Source organism: Necator americanus, chromosome V (assembly GCF_031761385.1).
Source record: "Necator americanus strain Aroian chromosome V, whole genome shotgun sequence".
In the NCBI taxonomy this organism is placed as follows: Eukaryota; Metazoa; Nematoda; class Chromadorea; order Rhabditida; family Ancylostomatidae; genus Necator; species Necator americanus.
In genome coordinates, this window is record NC_087375.1 from 35,225,848 (window position 1) to 35,249,766 (window position 23,919).

The 23,919-nt window shown below is 41.8% G+C and overlaps 6 protein-coding genes across 7 annotated transcripts; 5 read left to right on the plus strand and 1 right to left on the minus strand.

Annotated features, from left to right (window-relative positions):
- Positions 1-653: 653 nt before the first annotated feature.
- RB195_016169 (uncharacterized protein) lies at positions 654-1,876 on the plus strand (the record flags this gene model as incomplete). The annotated part of the gene is made up of 2 exons (XM_064207204.1): positions 654-718; positions 787-1,876. 2 exons carry the CDS (start codon positions 654-656, stop codon positions 1,874-1,876), a joined length of 1,155 nt encoding a protein of 384 aa, XP_064063085.1.
- Positions 827-1,876, plus strand: RB195_016170 (uncharacterized protein; the record flags this gene model as incomplete). The annotated part of the gene is made up of 1 exon (XM_064207205.1): positions 827-1,876. The coding sequence occupies one exon, from the start codon at positions 827-829 to the stop codon at positions 1,874-1,876; it is 1,050 nt and encodes a 349-aa protein (XP_064063086.1).
- Positions 1,877-1,932: 56 nt separating this feature from the next.
- On the plus strand, positions 1,933-2,568 carry RB195_016171 (uncharacterized protein; the record flags this gene model as incomplete). The annotated part of the gene is made up of 1 exon (XM_064207206.1): positions 1,933-2,568. The coding sequence occupies one exon, from the start codon at positions 1,933-1,935 to the stop codon at positions 2,566-2,568; it is 636 nt and encodes a 211-aa protein (XP_064063087.1).
- A 256-nt stretch (positions 2,569-2,824) lies between these two features.
- On the plus strand, positions 2,825-3,379 carry RB195_016172 (uncharacterized protein; the record flags this gene model as incomplete). The annotated part of the gene is made up of 1 exon (XM_064207207.1): positions 2,825-3,379. One exon carries the CDS (start codon positions 2,825-2,827, stop codon positions 3,377-3,379), a length of 555 nt encoding a protein of 184 aa, XP_064063088.1.
- Positions 3,380-3,745: 366 nt separating this feature from the next.
- On the plus strand, positions 3,746-23,588 carry RB195_016173 (uncharacterized protein; the record flags this gene model as incomplete). Of its 2 annotated transcripts, none has more annotated exons than XM_064207208.1 (20): positions 3,746-3,777; positions 3,874-3,997; positions 4,054-4,174; positions 5,581-5,644; positions 5,703-5,787; positions 7,666-7,776; positions 7,828-8,028; positions 9,570-9,710; positions 9,767-9,888; positions 9,946-10,016; positions 11,592-11,722; positions 12,267-12,383; positions 14,670-14,765; positions 14,829-15,007; positions 15,431-15,565; positions 15,624-15,696; positions 17,995-18,089; positions 20,486-20,620; positions 20,674-20,761; positions 21,655-21,816. In XM_064207208.1, the coding sequence occupies 20 exons, from the start codon at positions 3,746-3,748 to the stop codon at positions 21,814-21,816; spliced, it is 2,283 nt and encodes a 760-aa protein (XP_064063089.1). The 2 variants fall into 2 exon arrangements, with proteins under 2 accessions (XP_064063089.1, XP_064063090.1); XM_064207209.1 differs by lacking the exon at positions 3,746-3,777 and adding an exon at positions 23,314-23,588 and having other exon boundaries at positions 3,923-3,997; positions 21,655-21,793.
- RB195_016174 (uncharacterized protein) lies at positions 23,310-23,573 on the minus strand (the record flags this gene model as incomplete). Its single annotated transcript, XM_064207210.1, has 1 exon — positions 23,310-23,573. The coding sequence occupies one exon, from the start codon at positions 23,571-23,573 to the stop codon at positions 23,310-23,312; it is 264 nt and encodes an 87-aa protein (XP_064063091.1).
- Positions 23,589-23,919: the final 331 nt, after the last annotated feature.

Below are 23,919 nucleotides of genomic sequence, written 5' to 3' on the forward strand. Positions count from 1 at the left end.
TTTTTGAGTTTGACTTTTATGAGAACTTTCAAACTCTCAACTTTTCTCATCCTGCCTCGAACATTTTGCAAATCCATCCTATCAAGGGAACCCATAAGTAATTAATTATAATATTTCAGTAGCAAAAAATCAGGATTTTACTTACACTTAATTTTATCCTTAGTCGATTATGTAATCTCCCTCACTAGAGGGATCACAGCCGGTTAGTCGCGAGGCTACGTGGCGCGTCCCCGGGTGGCGGATAGGGGGCTAATCGCAGACCAAAAGCGACCTTGTGCTTGGCCAGAGACGCAGGTGGATTCAGGGGATGGACTCCCTGTTTCTGCTGAGGCAGGACTGACTCATGATGTCCTTGTATCCCGCACGTCGGTCCGGCCAAAAGCCTGCAATCAAGTGACTGGGAGGTGCAAGGGAGGCGGTTTGAAGTCGCCTCCAACAAATAAGCTCCACATGTCCACTCCGGGAGAACGGAAGTTCTCCCAAAAACTCATGGGACTAGAGGCTTGCAACCTGCCCATGGGTTTTAAAATTTTTATGCAAAACACAGTAATAGAAAAGAGTCTCCTAATTCCGGAGGAAAGCCTGGTACGGTAGCGCCAGGTAGGACGGGGTTGCAGGAGTCATGTAGGCTACTGAAACGGAAAAGGACTAGGATGACGATCTGTACTTATAACGCACGTACGCTTGCATCGGAAGCGACCATCGAAGATCTGATGATGTAAGCCAAGAAGATCAAGTACGACGTCATCGGACTGACCGAGACTAGACGACGTCACCCTCTCTCAGTAGAGGTGTTGGTGGAGTTGGCGTCCTCGTCAACACGAGTATGGCAAAGAACATCGACTCTTTCGAACAACTTACGACCCGATTCGGACGTCTGCGGATGAGAAGATGTGATCCAACACCAGCTTTGACTATCTTCGTCGCTTACGCTCCAACATCAAGCAACGATGAAGAAGTCGAAGCTTTCTATATGGACCTGGAGAAGTTCTACCGAGAAGATCATGCCTTCTACAAGGTCATAATTGGCGATTTCAATGCCAAAGTTGGCCCGAGAAGAACGCCGGAGGAACTTCACATCGGGACCCACGGCCTACAATGGAACGACCAGGGGGAGGGGCTCTCCGAGTTCATCATGACGACTAAGACCATCCGTGGGAACTCGCAATTCCAGAAGCCCTCCTCTCTACGCGGGACGTGGGAGTCACCCGGTGGAGGGTACTGTAATGAAATAGACCACATCATCGTCAATAGAAGGTTCTGCCTGATGGACGTCGCTGTTGTACCAAAGTTCTATACGGGATCGGACCATCGCCTCCTCCGAGGAAGATTTTCCTTCACAAGGAGAGCAGAGAAAGCCGCCAAGTTCAGAGAGAGAGAGAGAAATCCCAGGACTATCATCAGCTGGGATCTCTTCGCTACGCTACGCTTTTGGGAAGATTCCGCAATGGACAACGTCGACGAGGAATATGACCGGCTTGTTGAACACCTTCACGACTGCGCGAAGAAGGCTGAGAGTTTTGAAACCACCAAGAGACGCCTGTCTCTTGAAACTCTTGAGCTGATACGCCAGCGTGGAGCATCACGAGCCACAGGGAACCTAGAACTCACGTCCGAGTTCGCAAGGCTTTGCAGAGAGGCGATAAAGGAAGACCTTAAAGAGAGAAGAGCAGAAGTGCTGGCTGAGGCTGCAGAGGCGGGGAAAAGCATCCACTATGCCCGTCGAGACTTCGCCAGTCGCAAGACGAGGATGACTGCTCTCCGGAACCCAAAGGGAGTACAGCCATTGCATCGAGAAGGGGGATGGAGAAAATCATCTACGACTTCTACTCTGATCTCTTCGACAGCCATGTCCACTTCCCTCCTCGCCATCTGAGGGAAGACGGACATGTCATTCTAGAGGTTCTCCCGTCCGAAATATGGCCTGCTATCATGTCGGTAAGAAATCGTACGGCACCCGGCCCCGACAGAATAAGACCAGAACAACTGAAGAACCTTCCGCCAGTATTCATCAACACCCTGGCGAGCCTCTTTACACGTTACCTGTCGGAATGCAAGGTTCCTAAACAGTGGAAGACCAGCAAGACCGTGTTGTGGTATAAAAAGGGAGATCCACATGACATCGGCAACTATCGTCCAATCTGCTTACTGTCCGTCATCTACAAGCTCTTTACAAGAGTGATCCTTAATAGGATTGAAAAAGTCTTGGATGAAGGACAGCCATGCGAGCAAGCAGGGTTTCGAAAAGGATTCAGCACGATTTACCACATTCACACTGTTTCGAAACTCATCGAGGTATCACGAGAGTACAAGATGCCGCTCTGTCTCACCTTCATCGACTTGAAGAAGGCCTTTGACTCAGTTGAGACGGAAGCGGTCGTGGAAGCCTTGTACAACCAAGGCGTCCCTACACAGTACATAAAGGTACTTCGAGAGTTGTACAGTGACTTCACGACCGGAATTGCGCCATTCTACAAGAATATCATCATTGACGTGAAGAGGGGGGTCCGACAGGGTGACACAATCTCACCCAAAATATTCACAGCCACCCTCGAGAACTCAATGTGAAAGTTGGAATGGGACGGTCGGCAGCTACACCATTTGCGCTTTGCTGATGACATCGTACTGATAACAGCTAGCATCAGCCAAGCGGAACGAATTCTGACCGGATTCAACGAAACATGTGGATGTATCGCTTCTTCAGCTGAACCTGAACAAGACGATGTTCATAAGGAAAGGATGAGTTTCTGATACCCCATTCACGCTCAGTGGAACGAATTTATTTGAATGATTTAGCTATGTACATGTAAGTCAGGAAATTAACATGATGAACAACCTGACCACCGAACTTGCAGGAAGAAACTTGCGCTTTGCTGATGACATCGTACTGATAACATCCAGCATCATCCAAGCGGAACGAATGCTGACCGAATTCGACGAAACATGTGTGTGCATTGGTCTTCAGCTGAATCTGCAGAAGACGATGTTCATGCGCAACGAATGGCTCTCGGACGCCCCTTTCACGCTCAACGGAACGAGCATATCCGAATGCACCAGCTACGTTTATCCAGGTCGGGAATTGAACATGATGAACGACCTGACCCCCGAGCTGAGCAGGAGGAGAAGAGCGGCTTGGGGAGCGTACAAGATCATCGAGGATGTAGTGAAGAAGACCAGGAACACCCGGCTCCGTGCTCACCTCTTCAACACCACCGTACTTCCTGCTTTGACCTATGCTTCGGAAACCTGGGCATTTCGCAAGCAGGAAGAAAACGCGGTGAGCGTCATTGAACGCGCAATTGAGAGAGTGCTAAGAGTATCCCGTTTCACGCAAGTGAGGGATGGGATTCGAAGTGCTACGTCAGCGATCGAAGATTAGAGACGCCGCTGCGTTTGCCAAGGAAAGTAAAATAAGGTGGTTCCTCCTTTCTATTTTTGAAAAAAAAAAATGAAAATTCGAAGGTCTTCCGGGGACGTGGAAAATATTATTGTTCCTGGGTGAGTCTTCCGCATCTCCGAAAATATGTAGAAGCGGAACCCGTATGCCCCGCCTGTAAACCTTCCTCCTTCTTGAAGATGTCTTTGGAGTGTTGACCAAGTAGCCTGAAAAGTGTTTGTTATTTCCGCAATAGTCAGTTTGGGATTTGGTTTTCTGTCAGTGATTTCAAAGCGTCATTATCGAACTATATTTCGATCACTATCAGACAAGTCAGGATCATCTCTTTCTCTTTGCTAGTCGACTATCATGTCTAGGATGGAAAAGAAAACTCATATCATGTGAATATCATGTGCAGTGTACTTGTCGTTTGCCACACGCCGTCAACGCTCCAAGAAATTATTTTTGGCATATGTTTGGATTTTGGGACCCTTTAGAGAGCCAGATGGGAATTGGAAAGTATCGAAATTTCAACGTACACCTGTTATGTCTCCGTATCTCCTTGCTATATTTGTATCAGAATTTGATTTCGACGAATCCTACACAAAAAGAGGTGTGAGGGTAAGAATTCTATTGCCCACCATTAGTTAAAACAGAATATGAGACTTCAATTTTAGTTCCGCGTATGGTCAGCTCCTGATACCAAAGAAAGGAGAATGTATGGATTAAAGACAGCAATCGCTCACATGGAAACTCTTGAAAAATATTTTGCCATTGAGGATGTCCTCATGAAACAAGGTTTGCCAAACTAATAACCATGGAAGAGAAAAACCAAACCAAGGCATGGATTTAAAAAAAAATGTCACCAAATGTCACAACAATTTTAAAAAATGTTCGACAAAACAACAAAAGATGTGCGTTATAAATAGGAAACTTCCTCCCAAAATTAAATTGGAGGAGAAAAACGTGCTTTTATGTGCAGATTAGTCGCTATCATATTCGATAACAAAGGGTTTAATTAGGGAGCTCATGCGGTTTTAGGAATATCACTTAAGTGCATTGCACCATCAAATAAAGATTTAAAGAAACGTGAGGATTGTGTAGGCATCCAAACGTGGATTCGGAAGGTTGCGCGAGCTCAGGTGCCTTGTGATCGACCCGCCACTGATCAACAGCCAACGTATTTGATGTTAATTGAGAATGGCACGGTGACATGAGAAGCTTAAAGTTTTAAATTCTTCAACGTTTTTAAATCAAAGGCATCACCCCAATCTGACGCGATATGGATTTCAATGGTCAAAGAATTAACGGGATCGTAGATTGCAGAAACGGGTGGAATCCTGCTCATTTCATCCTAATCGCCGTAAAAAAAGCCCCGGAAGATGCGGCCTCGATCGTTCCGGTGCGCTATTTTCTACAACGACTTCTATTGGAGCGCGCCAGCCTTCTGCACGCGCTACATCTTATGGGCCGTTTTTTATGCCAATTAGCAATAAATCGAAGGAATCACCCTCTTCCCCACAATCTACGACCCCGTATAGGTATAACCCACTTAGAACCCGCACCACCCCAGATTCGTGGGCTGATGTCCTTCACGACGGTGTAAACGTAAAGATGAACTAATTGTTTGAGGTTCACGCACACGGCCAGCACAGCCTTACAATGACTATAGGTGGGGGGAGGGAGGAAGTGAGGGCAGGAAGCAGGGAGAGTGGTTGCTCGTTGCTAATGAATTAAATCTTTGTTCTTATCCTCCCAGACGCGTCTGTCACCATTTAGTCGTCTACGGAAGGAATAATTGCCTGGTTGGCACTATGTCGGGATCAAACCTCCGATCAATCTTGGAGACGTAGCGGAACCTCTCACCGTTTTCACTACACCCGCCTCAGAGTTAAATTAGGGAAAAAGAAAAAAAAATTACTGATAAACCTTGAATCGAGAAAAGCTGAAAAGCTTGACGGGCTCGGTCCGGTTTCGAACGAACGACGGTATAAACGTAGAGATGAGATTCCATTGATCACCTGAACACAACAAACTTTTTGGATTGTATTGTCAGTTATTTCCAAGTTTTTTTTCTTAGATTCTCTAACTTGTTGTACTTTCCAGCAATAATTCTTCTCTGTTGCAATGAAAATTAATAGGATATAAATAAGTTTCCATCCACAAATTGTCAAATTTTGGGAAGTGAAAATCACGATCTTCAGATTTGGTTGCACTAGAACGTTTTGTGGCAGGTGCGATGGAAAACTGGGGTTTAATAACGTTCAGGTACTCTTAATCATTTTTGAGTATTCAGGAAATTATTTATTCACTATAATTATTTCAGCGAATTTTCGTTATTACCTCCATCTTCTATTCACACGGAAAACTTACTGCAAGGGAAAATGATAGCTCATGAGCTAACTCATCAAGTAACAATTACCAGTTATTTATATCCCATACTACTTATGTTAGCAGCGCTATAACCAATAATGATCAATTTTTTAAAATTTTCTTCTCTACAATCTGTTTTGTCATTTTGATCGCTTTTTGATTGCAGTTCATTGCATTTGCTTTTCCAGTTCATTGCATCTGTTCTAGTACGAAAAAAGAGTTGAAGAATACTTCAAACAAATCGTTAGCGGCAAAGAAAAAAAGCTGGTGTAGTTTATTACATGCAAATTTTCCTACAGTGTAGCCCTGTATGCATCGAAAGCAAGTTGGCGTTGACGAATTGATAGTAAATCCTTTAGGAAATTAATGACTTATCTATCCCTCAAAAGAGCAAAACTCCTTGCTCTCGATTGATGAACATCTAAAGAATTTCCGACTTCTCCCACTCTCTGAATGCGTGTCCACAACCAGCTGTGAACGGCTGGTATATTGAAATTGAAGGTAGCATACCACGAATCTGAGGTGGTGCCGACCTCAGGTGGAGTATCCGCATATGGGCTCGTAGATTATGGAGACGGGGGTAGTTCCGCTCATCCCTCCCGGCATCATTGCAAACAGCCGCCTCCAGAATGTTGTATTGTACGACGCCACCTATTGCAACGCTCCACCCCTTGGTCCGTCCCCGCCCTGCGATTCGTCAAAACCAATTCGGACTTCCCGTGATAGGCAGTGAGGGAGCTACTCGTACAAGGATGGCGCACTGCAATAGAAGGCATCGGACGAAACAGCATTCAGGGGCCGGCTGCCTGCAGTGATTCAGGGACAGATGAGCGGAACCACTCCGGTCTCCATAATCTACGACCCGTGTACGGATACTTCACCTGAAATCCGTTCTTTAATAAGTCTTTCTGCTGCATTACCAACTTCCTCTGATATTGAATTATGCAGTATTTATATCCGCACCATTCCTTCGCGCTCATTAAAAAAAGAATATATGAAATATGTTGTGTCTCGCTACGCCACTCTTTTGGTATAGGTCCGTTCAAAATTAAATTTTCGTGGTTTCAAACAAACCAGTTTTGTGGAGGTGAGTAGACCAAAAGAGATCCACGAAATCCGATATTATCAACTAATAGTTGCCATTTCTCTGACCTTAGCGCCCCCGCCTTCCTTCCTCCCATTCTCCATTTTATTTTAGCAGTGTCTCACACTGTTACAATACAACACAGAACTGAAGTTATTCGGCAATAGTTCTTGACCACGGTTTGGTCTCACAAAACTAAAAACTCACAAATCAACTAAGAACATCATGTTTTAGCATCCGCATACTTTATTTTCATCAGCAAAAGAGCGCCTGAAATGTGAAGAAACTTCTGAGATAAGGGAAAGAAGAAACCAATATAATTTAGTCTATATGCATTCCACAAATGCACAGTTCTTACACGGGAAGATTGCTACAATTAAATCCAACAAAACTTGTGAATATACAGCTTTTGAACTTTCAAGTGTGGAATAACTATCAATTACTTTAAAGGCATCACCCCACGAATTTGAGATGGTGCAGATTTCCGGTGGAGTATTCGTATACGGGATTGTAGATTATGGAGATTGCGTCTATTCCTTGCTAATTGGTTTAAAAAACAGCCCGGAAGATGCGGCGCCGCACAAGGCTGGCGCGCTCCAGTCGAACTCCCTGTAGAAAATAGTGCGCCAAAACGCCTGAAGCCGTATCTTCCGGGCCATTTTTTACGGCAATTAGGAAGAAATGGACGGGATCACCCCTCTCTCCGTAGTCTCCTATCCCGTATACGAATACTCCACCTGAAATTCGTACCACCTCAGATTCGTGGAGTGATGCCTTTAAAATCAATATGAAACGCAAAGAAAAACCTAAGACAAAATTCAGTAAAATTCAGTGGTTTGGTAATTTGGTGACCACGAAGTGGTGGAATGAAATATGGCTGAATGAAGGTTTTGCTAGCTACTTCCAGCAAGCCGTAATGAATGAAGAAAGGGAAATGCGAATTGTGAGTTGTTACAGTTTTCTTTTTCTTACTGTTTCGACAAACCTTTTTCAGAGTAAAACCGATCACGTTACCAGTTTTAATGCTGCAATGAATAAGGATTCCCTTGCTTCAAGTCGTCCACTTTCTTCTATTATAGACATACCATTGGAAATAATAGAGTCGTTTGACTCAATATCTTATACTAGAGGAGCTATTATCATTGCTATGATCCGGAACGTTGTCGGAGAGCAAAACTTCAGGAAAGCATTGATTGTATGTTCTCTTTTTCGTCGAACACGCTTCATTTGCTTTGTAGAGGATGCAGAGGTTGTAGAAAACATTAGAACAAACGCGGCAAAGGATTTATGTGATTAATACAATCTCAATGATATTAAAAGAAACTTGGAAAACAGTAGCCACTTTGAAAGAAAGTATTCCAAACTAGTTGCAGCTGCATCTCTTTTTTTCTTACCAAGCTTCGTGGTTATAATTAGTGCGGTCGGTAGCATCGGGCTCAAGGGGGTTCAAGTGAACTGATTACGATGTCAATAGCGGGAATAACTATGCGAGAATCAACGACTAGTTAGCCTGTTTCTAACTCCTCGGAGTATTTCAATGTCCCCTGAGGGATCCTCGCATATGAGAAAAAAACGATTGACACAGATTCACTAGGGATGTTTTTGTAACGAAAACCTATATGTAAATACTTAGAACCTAGAACGAAACACTCAAAATTGAACTCACTAACAATCTGCAATTTAAACGGTGATGGTTTAACGACACCAGTACAGAGTCAGATTTTGAACATTTAGTTCATTTTATGTGGGATCTAAATAATTATTCGAATACAGCATTACAATGGTGCGCGAAGAGACGGTTTTACCAACTTCGACATAATTCGGAACGCAATTTCCAGAGAAATCTAATTTACGAAGTCGTGCTAGTAAGGGTGAACTGTATGCAAATAGGACTAACTACTTACTTGCTTACTAGTAGGTTGCATATGCTGGTACATACAGCAACAGCATGAAGTGAAAGATGTAAAGGACATGGAACGGAAATGTTCTGTTCAATGAGATCCAACCGTAAACGTTTACAAGCTTTGTAAGAAACGTTTTTTTAAGAGAAGTAGCATTCATTTTTCCTGTTTTTAAAGGTTTCACTCCACGAATCTGTGGTGGTGGGTTATGCCTATGCGGAATCGCAGGTTATGGAAAGAAGGGTGATTCCGTCTCTATCCTTATAATTGCCGTAAAAAAACGGCTCGGAAGATACGACTTCGAGCGTTCTGGCGCGCTATTTCCTACAACGAGTTCGATTGAAGCGCGCCAGCCTTGTGCACGCGCCCCATCCTCCGGACCGTTTTTTACGGCAATTAGGGGGAAATGAAAGGAATCACCCTCCTCTTCATAATCTACAATCCCGTATAGGAACCCTCCATCTGAAATCCGCACCACCCCAGATTTGTGGGGTGACGGCTTTAAGCTCAAAAATGATGTGTACGGTAAACTTCGCCACCAAACTGGTCAGCTAAACTCCAATTGTTCTTGAAAATGATCGAGCTGACGCCAGTAAACCCTTTAATTAAGCTCGACTGCGTTCAAAAGTTGCACATTGGCTCTTTTCACGAATACTACGAAAAGCATTAAATTCTTTGTGAAACATTCTAACCAACGGGTTAGAAGTCTTCCTGTGCCGCGATAATGTCGCATAGAATCAAGTGTCTTCGATCATCAACTCATTGTTGCAGGAGCATGACATTATTTTACTCGTATTCTTATAGAACTGTTGATACAAGCCTAAACTGATTTCAGCACTACCTCAAAAAATTCTCCTTCGAAAACACACGCGGCGATGATCTCTGGGAGGCTTTCGACGAAGTTGTCGAAGGAGCTGAGGGTCCCGACGGAGGAAAACTGAGTATGGTTGATTTCGGACCTCAGTGGTCAAAACAGGTGTTTGGTTAGTATTTTCCCTATACTATACATATTTCGAGAAGAATTTACTGTAGATGGGTTTTCCACTTGTAACTGTCGAGCATTTTAACTCTACAACGCTGAGGATAAGGCAGGAAAGATACATGAAAGTCCCTCATGCAACTGAACTACGAAAGTATAGAAATCCAAAATACGGGTAATAACGACTAAATACAAAGGAAAGCGTAACTTTCACGATGTTAAACATTTCTAGGTACAAATGGGATGTTCCTCTATGGTATCAGTGGGATGACAAACAAGTATACTACAAGTGGTTAAAAAGAGGTGCTCAAATGTGTATCTTTTGAAATTTTGATTTCTTTTAAACACCATTTTGTTCATTTCTTTCTCTGCAAAAAATGCAGAAATTCTGATTTTTTTTTCTTGTACGTATCAATCTGGGAGTCTGGGAGACACCGGTCTATCAGACTTTTAACGGTGTTCCCTCCGCTTGCCTTCGGTGGTCAACAGCAATTTAAAGCAAGGAACTTTTTGGAAATTTCTATTTTGAGAAAAAAAGTCGTCTTTGCTGCTAACAACCCTTTTCTTCGCTCTTTTTTGGAAAATAAAAGCAACAAAGAAAAATTCTGCGGTCTTGAATCTAAATGTGGAATCACAATTTAAAAAGTACTTATTTGATTTCACATTATTACCTCGGTACCGTCACAGAAATATTGGAATTCTGAATAATTTAGGAAAAAGGATGAGACAATGAATAGACGAAGGCGCACGCTAAGGTAAAACAATAAGGATACACTCCTTAAAGGCATGAAATTCTGAATGAGTCTTTTACTTTTTTGAATTCCTCAGAATACAAATGATAGAGAATAAAAAAAAACAGCAGATAGCTCTCGCAGAGCTGTTCCCAAAAAGCACCAAATAAAAAATTATGGTCCCAAAATTATGTTTCATGTTAAAATTGTTTCCCAAAAAATGCGAATTTCATTGTGTTTTTGTACCCCAAATCAGCTCCAACGGGAAGCGATAGGCATCACTCTCCGAATTCACTCAGTCTCCTCCAGGTTGGTCAGACCCAGAGAAGGCTGACTGAATTCGAGAAGCTGGTGCTTCACACCCATAGTGGGTGATGGTTTTACCCTTAATATATCAATACAACAAAGTGATTAGATTGCTGCACAACAAGTGCAACTATATGCGAACAATGCAAGTAGTAATGCTGCTAAATAGATATGCGATCTATGAAGGTTACATGGATATGTGGCTGGAAACCGCTCTGAAAGGTGGGCTATGTGGAGGGTCATCCAAACGCGCGCGGTCGATCAACGGTTTAGATGGTTCCAAATAATTTTGAAGCACTCAAGACGACAAATCTGAATTTAAGTTTGAGAGCGAATACGCTCAACTTCAAAAACTTCAAAAACATGGGAATAAGACTTCGAAATAGGACCGTAAGCTCCAAGTGTTGAGTGCCAGCCCTTGGCTTGATTGCTACTGGAGAAGGTGCATGTGGCGACAGGTTTCGTTACCGTTGCGCCTTGCGATTTCGTGCACAATCATGACATGTGTAGTCATACCTAGTCGTATTTTTCGGGAATACTTGTACCTCAGAGTTGGTTACCTCAGAGTGTACCATAAAAAAGCTCTGCCATAGACTAAACAGTGCTTCTCAACAGATCAGATTCTGGAAATCTCATTCTAACATTTTGAGAAGCACAAACCATAAGGAGCACTATTAGCAACAACAATAACATTGTAACTTTACACTGTTATTTCATACATGCTGGTTATCAAGATATCCGTATGATTCAGAATCAGCAGAACCAGGTAGCCAATGTCAATATTAGAATGTTCAAAAAAAAACAGTAGTCGAAATAATCTTTCCTATAAGATGAATTGCAGAAGAGCCGTTGTATTTGGATCGCAAAGAAGCCCCCATTGTTATCAATGTGGATAGACGCGGATATTTCGTTCAAAACTACGATTCTGATGGTTGGAAGCGCATTATAAGACAGTTCGATAAAAACCATAGGGTAAGTGTCTTCTTGAATGCAGTGTTATCAAGCTACTAGTTTGAACGTGCGACTAACGTACGCTCAGGCTCACCTCAGACTTCTGGTGTTGCTCGCTTCTTTCGCTTCAGTGATTGATGAAAATTATAAAAAAATAGCACTCTCTTCAAATTACTGTCGCATAATTGGAATTGTTTTTTTAACAGCACCTTCATACTTTTTTCTTGTTGTAGATGACAAAGTGAGGTATTGAGTCTGGGAATGGAGAGACTAATGAGGTTGATAAGAAATAAGATGGTGTTACCCCAACACAAAGTTCCTTCTCAAGAAATGAAGTCCTAGCCTTTCTGATTTTTTTCTTCAGAAATAAGCTTGAACGCGCGTATTTTGTGCAAAAATTCTTCATTACAATGTGGATGGGAAAGCGATACATAAACCGTTCAAGTAGACGTCAGGCTAGGATAACAATAACTTGCACCTTAACGAGTCAAGGACGAAAAATGCAATCAGAATGAAAACTCAGTCTTTAGAATACTTTGTGGAAGAAAATCATGACTACTTGTAGGTTTACAGCCCACACACAAGATATACAGTTATCAGCGACGCCTTCAATGCTGCTTTAATTGGTCGGCTAGACTATAAAACTGTATTCGCACTGTTGAAATATTTATCTAAAGAAGAGGTAGGTTAGGTTTTTAAAATTGATAAGCTAGCATTTTCTGTTTGCTTGTACTTTTTTGAAAGATTGTACATCTGAATATGAGCGTTTGAGAATCTCTGACAATCTTTTCTGTTTGTAAGCATGAAGAGTAGGGCCATGTTGATAAAAATAGCAGCAATCACAATTTGAAAAAAAAAAAACAACTGAGTAGCAGTAGCAGTGTTCGATAGGAGCGTCAGTCTTTTACTAAAATGAAGCACAATATCAGAGTCGTTTCTCTTCGAGTTCGTGGTGCATGGAGTAGCAACTCAATCCCTAAAAATTAAAATCTTAGATAAGGCTCCTACAAAGTCATCCTAGATGTGTATAGTCATTGATAAAGCCGGAAAACGTACAAATTGCAACAAAAACGAAATTACGAAAACTATTGTCTCATCGAGCAACGGTGTGTAGAAAGTACTGTGATTTGCGGGATGGTAGGAAAAAGAAGAGAGATTTTGATTTGTCTGTGCAAGGAATTCTAACTCCGTTCTATAAAGAAACGAAAGTGAACAAAAGAATGGAACATTATTGCGAAGATTTTGTTTTACCGAGAAATTACTTTTTATTAAAAAGTATAATGTGCTGTCTTGTTTTTAAACAGCTACAAGTGGTCACTAGAGACGATGATAATTTTGCCTCGTTCTTCTTTCATCACCGCTGGGTTTTTTTTTTCAGAGAGAGATAGGAGGATTATGTCGCCGTTTTCCATTACGTGTTTTGGAAACCTCACTTGGTGAAAGCTAATACTTTAGGAAATCTCTAATTTATTCAAAATCAACAACATTCATTATCTCCTTCCTTGTATAGTCGTTGTACCTTTAAGTCCTCAATGAATTTCGGTCCTCACTGTTTTTTTTTTCGATGACGGTTCTTTTAATGCAATTGAAAAGTTGGAAATGAGTCAATCACGTAGAAGTTTGACCTTCTTTGATTGTTGGCACAATGATTGCAACTATCCGATTGTCAATGTGAAGCGAAAGCCAAGATTTTTTACTGTCTTTATTAACATTTCGGCGTTGCCGCCTTCGTCACGGCCTTGAAAGTCGGAACATTCGCTACATATCCTCTCAAATGCCTCATTCAGAACTAGTCATCATTCGCAAAGATATTACACCCGGAACCAAGAGCTAAAAGAGCCTAAGTCATTGTGCTTTCCTCAGTGGCCGCGTTGCCGTGATGCTAGCTCACAGAAAATAACCGTATTAAAGTCATCCACTATAGCATCTTCTCGCAGCGGACTTAGACCTCTCCTACGCGGCACATCAGCAATCCTACCGTAAGAATTCGCGAAACGTTGCGCTAGGTTAACCGTATTGATCCGCTCCTGTGTATCAGATGTGTTCCTTACGGCTTTCCTAAACATGTTTGCAACCACTGATTTCTTAGCTTTCTAAGGGTGAGCGGAAGGACAACGGAATAAAATGGTTTTTCTTACTAGGTTTTCGGAGCCATCGTGATAACCATTCACCGTTGGACCAGTGGATTTCTACGTTTAGAAAGTACTTCCAATTTGCTTTGAGGTTCTCCCATGCGAGCCATATGTAAGGTGACTGCTGGTTTCGAAATACGGAACAAGCGTCCATGTTGTCTTATGTGGGACATATAGTGCAGCAATCATCAACGTAACAGCAGTACAGCAACGTCATAATTTTTCTTACGGAAAATTCGTGCAAGTATTAAGTGTCTCGGTGTTTTACAAGTAGCTCGAACACGGCTTGCTTTGCAGCACTGTTTGAAACATTGGTATAAAGCGAAGTGACTATGAAAGATTCAATAACACATTTTTTCTGAATGAGTTCTTCGAAATTGCTCCAGAGAAAGTTGAAGTTGGATAGATGCGCGGGAACATACTTGAGCAAAAGAGCAAGTATATCAGTTGGACCACCTACATTGCTTACGATAGCACGTACTATGAATACATGTGTGTCTTCTGAGAGAAGAGAGTATATGTGTTTTTGTTAGCACGTATAGAACTGGGCACGTTTTTCAGCCTTGTGATCATTACCTTATGTAACCTCGCAGCCTTACTGATTTCGACCCACACTCTATTGAGATGGCGACTTTATTTCATGAACTCTTCATGCGAAGAAGAGAGGTGGAATGTAGCATCCAAGTGTTTCTGAATGATAACCGTGTCTAATTCGCGTGATATAACTACGAACTCTCCTCCCTTATCGCTGTTAATGACCTGCTTAAAAATGTTAAATAGTAATGAGGACTGTTAACAATCCTGGGTCTTGCTTCAAATTGACAATCGAATCATAGGATTATCTGGTGTGGGAAGCGGTAACAGAAGGGTTTGCTTCTATAAGACATTTGTTTGGTGAAAACAGCGGAGAAAACGGAAGAAAGTGGGTTGACGTAAGTGTTTGCACATATTTGGACGTTGGTAAAGCAAACTATTTAAAAACACATATACTTTAGCTTTACTCCAAAAAGATAATGGAAAGAAGGTACATGGGTGTGTACTCTGAGTATATAAGCGGTGAATTCGAAACACATCGAAATGGTAGTAGACCACTGCACCAAGCTCTAGGATACGGGAAAAAGAAGCATTACAAGAGTACCTCTGGAATGTCGAGATACTCATCTTCTTCAAGACTGTAAGTTGAGTTACGTGTGAAAATGGAACTGGTTATTTATTATTATAACTTGTCAATACTTGTACTAGTGTCCAGTTAAGAAAAAAAACCTGAATTACTGCCCATAGCACGGTTAGCATTGAACAGCGATTTTCCTCGCAAGGGGAACTGCAGTCTTGCTGGAGGCGACAGCGATACTATTTAAATCGAACAGCAGTTTCATTCCAGTTTTTTTTTAGTTTCTGACTGCATTCTGACGACCTTTAAGGAACAAATAGCGTCAAAGAAAGGTCTGAAGAAATTACACGTTTGGGAGAAGTCCTCCCGTAACTTGATCACTGTTGTGTTCTTCTAGCACTAAGAAAAAAAAGAAAGATGGAATTTCTAGTCAACCTCCACATCAGCTAAACTTGGCTTTAATAGAGACCTAACGACTGTATTTAGAAAATTTGCGACGTCCGTGATTGAGTCGTACTGTGAGGCTGGATCAAATAACTGTTCATCGACTTTTCAATCACTTTTTGAAAAAGAAGTTCTTGAACGGTGCAGCAAAGGCAAAAAAGCTAGCCAATGTGTCAGGTTGTTAACACTAGAGTATATTTACTGGGTTTTTTTCTTTTGAAAATGTTCACTCTAGGATTCCGAGGCATCTTAGAAAGTGCACCTACTGCTATGGAGTGAAGCGAATAGGTAGTGCTGCGATAGAGAAGGTCAGGTGTTCTACTTATCTTAGCAGATTCTGCTGCTGCGCCTTTATATACATTCCATTAAAAAAACAAACGATAAAATCATATGATCCGTACAAGCTTTGTTACGGGAGGCTGAGTCGTATGTGTAGTTGGATCAAAACGATCTAAAGCTTGGTGCAATTGTGCAATTGCGTTGGAGCCAGCAGCTTCAACGTAGGTTAATTGTTAGAGGCAGCATATTATGAATTAGACGATATTGGGATCTCTATTGGACAATATAGTGGACGCGTTAAAGACTACGAGTATGTGTTTGACAACGCTTAATTTTCCCTAATCCTCCTGAAAAACGTTGTGGGAAACTACTTTAGTTCCTACAAAGTACGTCAGAGCGCTCTCTTGAACGTGCGTTGCGCACATGAGCGAGCGATCGACAATCAGTGGGGTCTTCTTCAGCGAATATTCATGAAAATCCAATGAATTGGTTGCTGAGGGAATCGGAGCGTGACGCATTATAACGCATCTCGTCGGGACAAATTCCACACAATTTTCGAGCACAGCACCATTAAGAGGGATTGAGCGGGGCACGGTACTACATGTAAACCACAGTGTGAACTCTAGGTAAATTTGGTCATGGAGACCCATCATCGTTAGGATGGGACCTTCTTCGAACCTTGTAAGAATCGAAGCGTTTTCCACGCTGTTTTTTGGGATTATTAAGGGGAATTGAGCTTGATCATGCACACTCAAATCTACACCCTAGACTCTATAAGGTTTCGCAGAGACCCCAACATTGTCAAGTTTGTGATTTGCTGACTTTAACTCCAACCCTTTAACACCAAGCTCCAGAGCTTGCGGTGGCGCATAGTTTGAGTCTGTTCCAGACTTACCAACAATTTTGTGCCTTCGTGCTTTACAGACTGGTATCAGTGTTGCTTGGGAGGGTGTATATGGACACAGGATTGGTACATTTTTCCATTCCATTCTTCGCTGAGAATTCTATTATTCGTTTATGCTGCTGATAGAAAAACTGTTCACGTCATAAACGTAAATTTTAGATAGTTCCACATGAAGCACGGGTGTTCTTCATAATGCTAAAAAATGCTGCTTTGAGAGGGGACCAAAGGTGATGCTAGCGTAATTGCTCCACACATGCATTGTAGCTCGCAAAACGGAATGTGAGGCAAGGGTCTTTAACAGTTTTACAGTTTGCTCTTACAGTTACATCACCAGACATTACTGATGTTAACTTATATTCATCACCTTGATATACACTTGCAAACGTTCAGAATGAGAACTCATGTAATTTTTCCGAAAATGTAAGAGGGTGAAAATGTGCCAGGTCGTTCTGAAGCGGTACAGTGAAGGGAGATTAAAGATATAGCCTAGGGGAAATTTTTCGATCTTATCGCTGCGTTGCATTGGATTGTCGACAGAGCCGCACTTGGCGTCTTTCCGGTGAACCCTCTCACAATCTAGCCAGTGTGGAAAATAAACACTGACTGTAATCTAATGATACATTCGCACAGTGGAAAACTGCGTAGTTTCAAATGCGACCGCGTATTGTACCACAAATCAGGAAGCTTTGGCGTGCCTGGCGTACTGTTTGTACCGATTCCAATCAATTCACGAAGGTTTCGAATATTTAACAATTATTTTTATTAATAGGTTACGAAAATTTAATATCGCGTTTGTCATTTCTGCCTTTGCTTGTAGCCTTTTTCTCATGCTGTGTGAATTTCCGAAGAAATACTTCCTCTTTAATGCTCACAGAACTTCAACATTCTTATTTTCAATTTTGGGAGTGGAATTGTATCGGGTGGGACAAATAAAGGTGGCCCGGAGAAAGGAGTTCCAAGTTACAAAGAAACACATCAAATGAAAAGAGATAGTTTGCCCTAAAGTAAAGTAAGTCCCTTCGACCTAAAGTTACTTACAACAGGATGGTAAAAGTGCGATGGTGATGGTGTAACAGGACCTAAAGTTACTTACAACAGGATGGTGTACATCCCACTGAACCACGCATCACATTCACTCAAAATTTGATCCTCACACTTTGATCGTCAGTTTGATCTCAGCCCTACCTGGCCATCCAGGTAACCTGATCTGTCAGTGTGCGATTACTTCTTGTGGGCAACCTTCAAGGCTATGATGTATCGCGTAACAACCCTCATAGTCTTCAAAAACTGCAGCAGAACATTTCTGATGAGACTGGGCTCTTCCAGCAGTTCAGCAGTCCCGTTGCAATTGGCTCGATATCTTTTAGCAGTGGTTGCGACATTCAAAAATGGATCGTAGCAAAATTTGAGGGTGATATTTCAGATAAAGGCCTTATACAACAATGAAGACAATGTGGAGGAAAAAGATAATCTTGCAAAGGGTTTAACATGCGCGAACGAAATTCAGGAGTTGAAGACGTATGTTAGAACGGATTCTTGTTATGTCAGATTCTCAAAATTGTTTCTTTCCTAATCAAATAGCTTTTCATTCACTTCAGAAGTTGTTTTTGAACACCTACCACTGTCTTATCTATCTTATTCGTTCAACACTCAAAACTGGTTACTTTTCAACTAAATTTTGCCTGTTAACCTCAGAGGGTGTATCAAAAAAAAAGATCAAATTTCAAATTTTAATTTTTTCAATAGTGAAGCTTGTTTGCTCGCAACTCTTCTTCAACTTAGGAACACAGAAGCAGAAATTTAGTTATCTTATGCGAATCCGATACAATCGTGGGGTTCAATTCCTCTTTTCAAGACTATGCTTCTTTGCTGATTGTGCAGAATTTTTATCAGAATATGGAACCAATATTTTATAGATTTTGAATGTACACATGAACGAAAGCACATTTAGAGTTTTTGTGACGATGTTGAGTGAGCTTTTAAATTACTTACTATAAAGAAGTCTATTTGTAAATGAGGGAGCCATTCTCCAAATAAATAATAATAATCCGAATAGACTGGATGTAGCGATCTCGCCAGACCTAACGTTAGGAATTCACTTGTTAACATTGTGGAATGGAACTTTGCGCTGTTGCAAGGTCTATTTTTCTCCAGAAATAAAATTTTTCAAAATTTATGTCGACACTTCCCGCATTGGTACACCACATCGATTTTCGTATAAAGATCTTTAGTTGTGGCAGACCCTAGACTAAAAAAAGCAAACCACCCATCTAGGCACCTTTCTTTCTGCGCAGTCAAGCCTCTTTACCACCGTGGACGGTCTAAGTCGGTAGAGTCTCCATTCCTAACATTATAGAACGATTTGAAGATAGGTAGAGTCGCAACCTGACTTCGTTGACGATGGAATTCGGCTTTAGGCACTTCGTGAAGAAGTTGAATGAAGCATCTTTACCGAATATCTCTCTCTTAGCTCCCGTTGCTCTTCGGTATATAGTTTTCTCTATCGCCACCCATCCTGTTTGTTGTTGGAGGTCTCGAGGAGATAAGATTTGCTTGCAGCCGTGCTAAATAGCTCCACTTCAAACGATGACGTACATCCGGCTAGGGTTCAAACAGCGGCAATTGTTCTTTAGTTCATGCGATTGCACAGGCGAACTTTCTCGGAGCTACTCTATCGGCATTGAGAAGGCGGCCTCGATAAGGAACGGTGCTTTGAAGTCCGGAAAGGCTAACTGCATAGGCTTCGAGTGCCGCTGCTACATTTCGATCACCCTTAGACGACGATCACCTGATCAGTCGAAGATCAGCTTTAACGAAGGCAGTTCGCTCATCGCGCCTTATATTCTACAATTTTTGATAGCTTCTAGGGTAATCCGCTCAAAACCCTCGTACATAACACGCAGCCATGAGATTCCTCGATAGGTCCTAAGTTTCTTGACGGATAACTTCTTGTAGAGGGGAATTATGATAGCGTAGCTCCACGTGTCAGTTATCTTCTTCTCGGTCCATATTGAACAGATAATCTTCGTCATTCCAAGATCCCCGACGAATAAAGATATTTTAGCATTTCTGCGTTTATTCCATCATCTCCACCAGCTTTTCCACTTTTATCTTTTGAATATAGACCAGAGTCTCTGACTCGGTTGGTGGTTCTTCGCTAGCCGCATTTATTTCGGTCTATAAATGTGCTCGAGTTCAGGAGCTGATGATGCTTGCTGGTTCAGCAAGATCTCGAAGTGATCCAAATTAGTAGGGATGCTTCAGCGAGAGCCATGCCATTTGCATTGATAATCATAATTGTATAACGAGAAATATCCTCAATCAACTCTATCACTCACAGTGCAAAAATCTCTTTTCTCTTAGAGGTTGATCCGTAACTCAAGAGCTAGCATCGGATATAGATTCAATAGTGTTTTTTTCTTCCTTGAAATAGTCCTCCCCCCTTGAATTACAGGTATCGAAACCCAAAAGTTGTTCTTCCGCATAGGGACTAAATATCGACATCTTCTCGAGCCTGCAAAACACCCGTTGCTAAAAGCTCTTCCATTCACAGCAAGTGCTCCTCCGACATTCAGGACTACATCTGAAATCGTCCGTTTCATCTCTAGTAATTCTGTACATTGTATGTTGCTTAGAGAAAGCTTTTCATTATAATTATTATTGTTCTAAAATCCCTCTACTCAACATTGAATTCGTCCCTCCTATCCTCTTCCCCTCCATCTTTCCCTGCCCTCCGTTTCTCCTTTCCTTACGATTCTCATGTTAGGAATATTTCAATATACACTTGACCATGATTGAAGGGATCGTAGTTTCTTAGCTCAGTAGCTCTGTAGTCAGACTACAGCTTTCATACATACTCCTATTTTTACGTGTAAAGTAGAACGTGATATAGAAGAAGGAATAGGAGAATTTAGTTTGCTACGACGAACGATTAACGAGACCGCAATAGAAGGGATTGGTTTCGTATTTGCGGGAGTGGCATACAATCCGATTTCGCAGGTATTTTTAACCAATTTCCTGATCGAGAACTGGGAAGCAATTTATGAGAGGTGCGTGGACCCTTCTTCCTAAAAACTAATCCAAACTGATAATTTTCGTTTAGGTTAGGACATCAAGATTATTATATGCAGCTCTCAACAGTAATTGGAGCATGCCTCAGTGTCATGCATTCGAACGCGGAGATAATGCTAGTAAGACCAGATTTACGCACTTTAGATTAATTCCACGTTTTCTTTCTCTATTTGATCACGACTCCTATGAGTTCTGTTTATCGCAACAGCACTTAAAGTCTTCCACAATCGTAGAAACAAAAGTGACCGGTAGATTTGCCAACTTCTGGGTTTGAAATCCCTGAGTAACAGCTAATAATCAAAAGTGCAATAATTCGCAGATTGATTTAGGAGAAGTATTCTCCTCATTTTTTGGGATCAAAGGTTGTTGGGAAACGAGCGCAGGGATGTTTGGCTCCGTCTGTGTCATCTGCTACTTTGAGGAATTCTCAAAGTAGGAGATGACACAGACGGAGCACACTTCTCGCGTTTCTTTACATAACTCCTTCTGGTTTCCGTGTCGCAGCATTGATCTTCGGCGCAGGCAGGACACCTCGTTGCCTTCTCGGAACACTACTTGAACGAAGATAAAAAAAACGGAAGTGTAGGAAGGTAAGCCCAGGCTGAGGTGTCCTTACAATTGGCGGTACTCAACGTAAGTTTAGTGGCATTAAAATCGTGGAGCTCACTCTTCTCACGTGCAGGACGGAATGCAAAAACGTAGCTGTCGTGTTCCAGAAAACCACAAAGGCTGCAAAATCTTACTATGCATGCACTTGTGTTTTTTCTTCTCTAGCCGTACATCTACCCATTAGATTTGAGGGACCTTAACAAAATTATATTTCTACTTTCTCTTTCTAACGACCAGAACTTTTTTCCTTGAAGCACAGCGAATAAACGAAAATAGAATGATATGGAACATTTACGTGGTAATTGACGTAGTAGGAGTAGGAAGTAAGAAAACGGACTTGAACTTAATTTAGTCCAACTCACTTTCCTCACGCAAATTACTATCTTTTCACAATCTATTTTAGGTGAAACACTTTCAAGAAATCAATCCCAATGCACAACAATTCAGCATCATAAATGAAAAGATCGAAGAAGCACAACATAGGATAGCGTGGCTCAAAAAACACTCAAAAACGCTTACCGAATTTTTTAAGTCTGAACTTGGTCAGACGGAGACATTTTCTTGATTGAATTGTTTTCCACACCAGTTAATTTGGATAAACATTAATTTTCAACATGCTAGAGCACCTGCTCTAGAAGTTTGGAGTAAATTGACCATTTTAGAAATGCTTCAGCACGCTGCAGAATTTACGTTGTATTATCATCCGTACAATGCATTGTAAAGAAGCATAAGCCATGCACATGTTGTGGACATTTTCGATGTAAGAACCTTTTTAATGGAAAAAGAGAAAATGAAATTGCTAGCAAGAAGTACAACGGAATCTAGAGGCACCCACAAGAAATCCGGAAATCAAACAGATCAGCACCTTCAAGCTGATCAGTTTCCAAAAGAATCTTTCCAAACCATCAAGATTCAGATTTTCTTTGACAATCACATTAACAGGAAAAATTCACAGGTCCTTTCGTATTTTACACAAAGCTCCTAGAAAAGTTGATACTAAAAAAAAGACAATCTTAGGTGCATGGAAGAGATAAAGTTGAGAAGACTATTTGTTCTGTATAAGCACCTTAGAGGCTATAGCTTTTCAAAATAGCTATTAAGGGGCGCCTTGTGAAAGGTATAGATCTTTGGGGATAAACTGGCGTATCAATCCATATGGGGTTGCGCCAACGCGTTTTACTGGAATTCGTAATCGTTGAGGTTTTGGAACGCGTGTTTGCCTATACCATGACCTATACGGCTGGGAGGCAACCGATAATCAAGTCAGTACCTGACAAGTCTGGTACCAATTTATCGACCCCAAAGGGCAGAAAAACTTGGTTTGTACTAATTAGCTATAAAATGGGGTGGAACATGTGACACGACGTCGGTTTGGTGCGTCGGCGCAAGATAGTTATGAAATGGGGTCCAGCGGGTCCAACACCGCGGAATTGTTGCGCCATCGCGGACCAGAGGCTAGATGCGATCAGCTTGGCACAGAAGATAAACTGTATAAACGTTAATGTTTGGAAATGTTTGACGGAAGCGTAAGAACGTTTTTCATAAGCAAGTAGTCATTGCTGTGAACTAGCAGGAACTCAAAAACTGGAATCGTATCTATGACCATATCTCTATGAACGATGAATCATTGTCTCAATTCTGTGTAAGTATTTTCTTCGCTCTTAAAAAGTTCCTTCAAAAATCCACATGAGCTATGGTTACAGGGGAGGGGGTGCCGCACAGGTTCACCGCGTGAGATATAGAAGCTCAAAGACAGCATATCATTAAAGAGACGATGTTGGATCCTGTCTGGGGAAATGTAGAGTACCTCTTCATCGATATTACTCGATTGAAATGCTGAAAATAATTTCGCTCGCTCGCTTATGGATACGTTCCGTTTGCACAGAATACGATGTTCCAGCGACAGAGCCATGTTTAAGCTAAATCCATATGAAGATTGCAAAGAACACAGGCCGTGTTTTAGAAATCTGGTCGAGGTGAAGAACGACAAAAGAAATCTAGATTGATTTGCCCCCGAGCTCTAATGCTGACTACGGCAACAGCCATCATTACTCTACTCTAGAGACCCATCGCAATGAGAGTCGTTACAAGTCTAGTGGGATTGAGACGGAAGCTTTCGTAGAAGCCTCGGACAACCAAGGCGTACCTACTCAGTACATAAAGGTACTTCGAGAGTTGTACAGTAACTTTACGACAGGAATTTCGCCATTCTACAAGAATATCATCACTGACGTGAAGAGAGGGGTCCGACAAGGTGAAACAACCCAAAATATTCACAGCTACCCTCGAGAACGCAGTGCGAAAGTTGGAATGAGACGGCATGGGAGTGAAGATTGATGGTCGGCAGCTTCACCATTTGCGCTTTGCTGATGACATCGTACTGATAACACCTAGCATCAGCCAAGCGGAACGAATGCTGACCGAATTCGACGAAACATGTGGATGCATCGGTCTTCAGCTGAATCTCCAAAAGAAGATGTTCATGAGCAACGGATAGGTCTAGGATGCCCCATTTACACTCAACGGAACGAACATGTCCGAATGCACTAGCAACGTTTATCTGGATCGGGAATTGAACTCTGGCACGCGATCGTGATAAATGGAAGAATTACTGGCGCCCGCTCGACCAGTTCGAAGATCAACGGGAGTCAAGATGGTCAAAGAGATG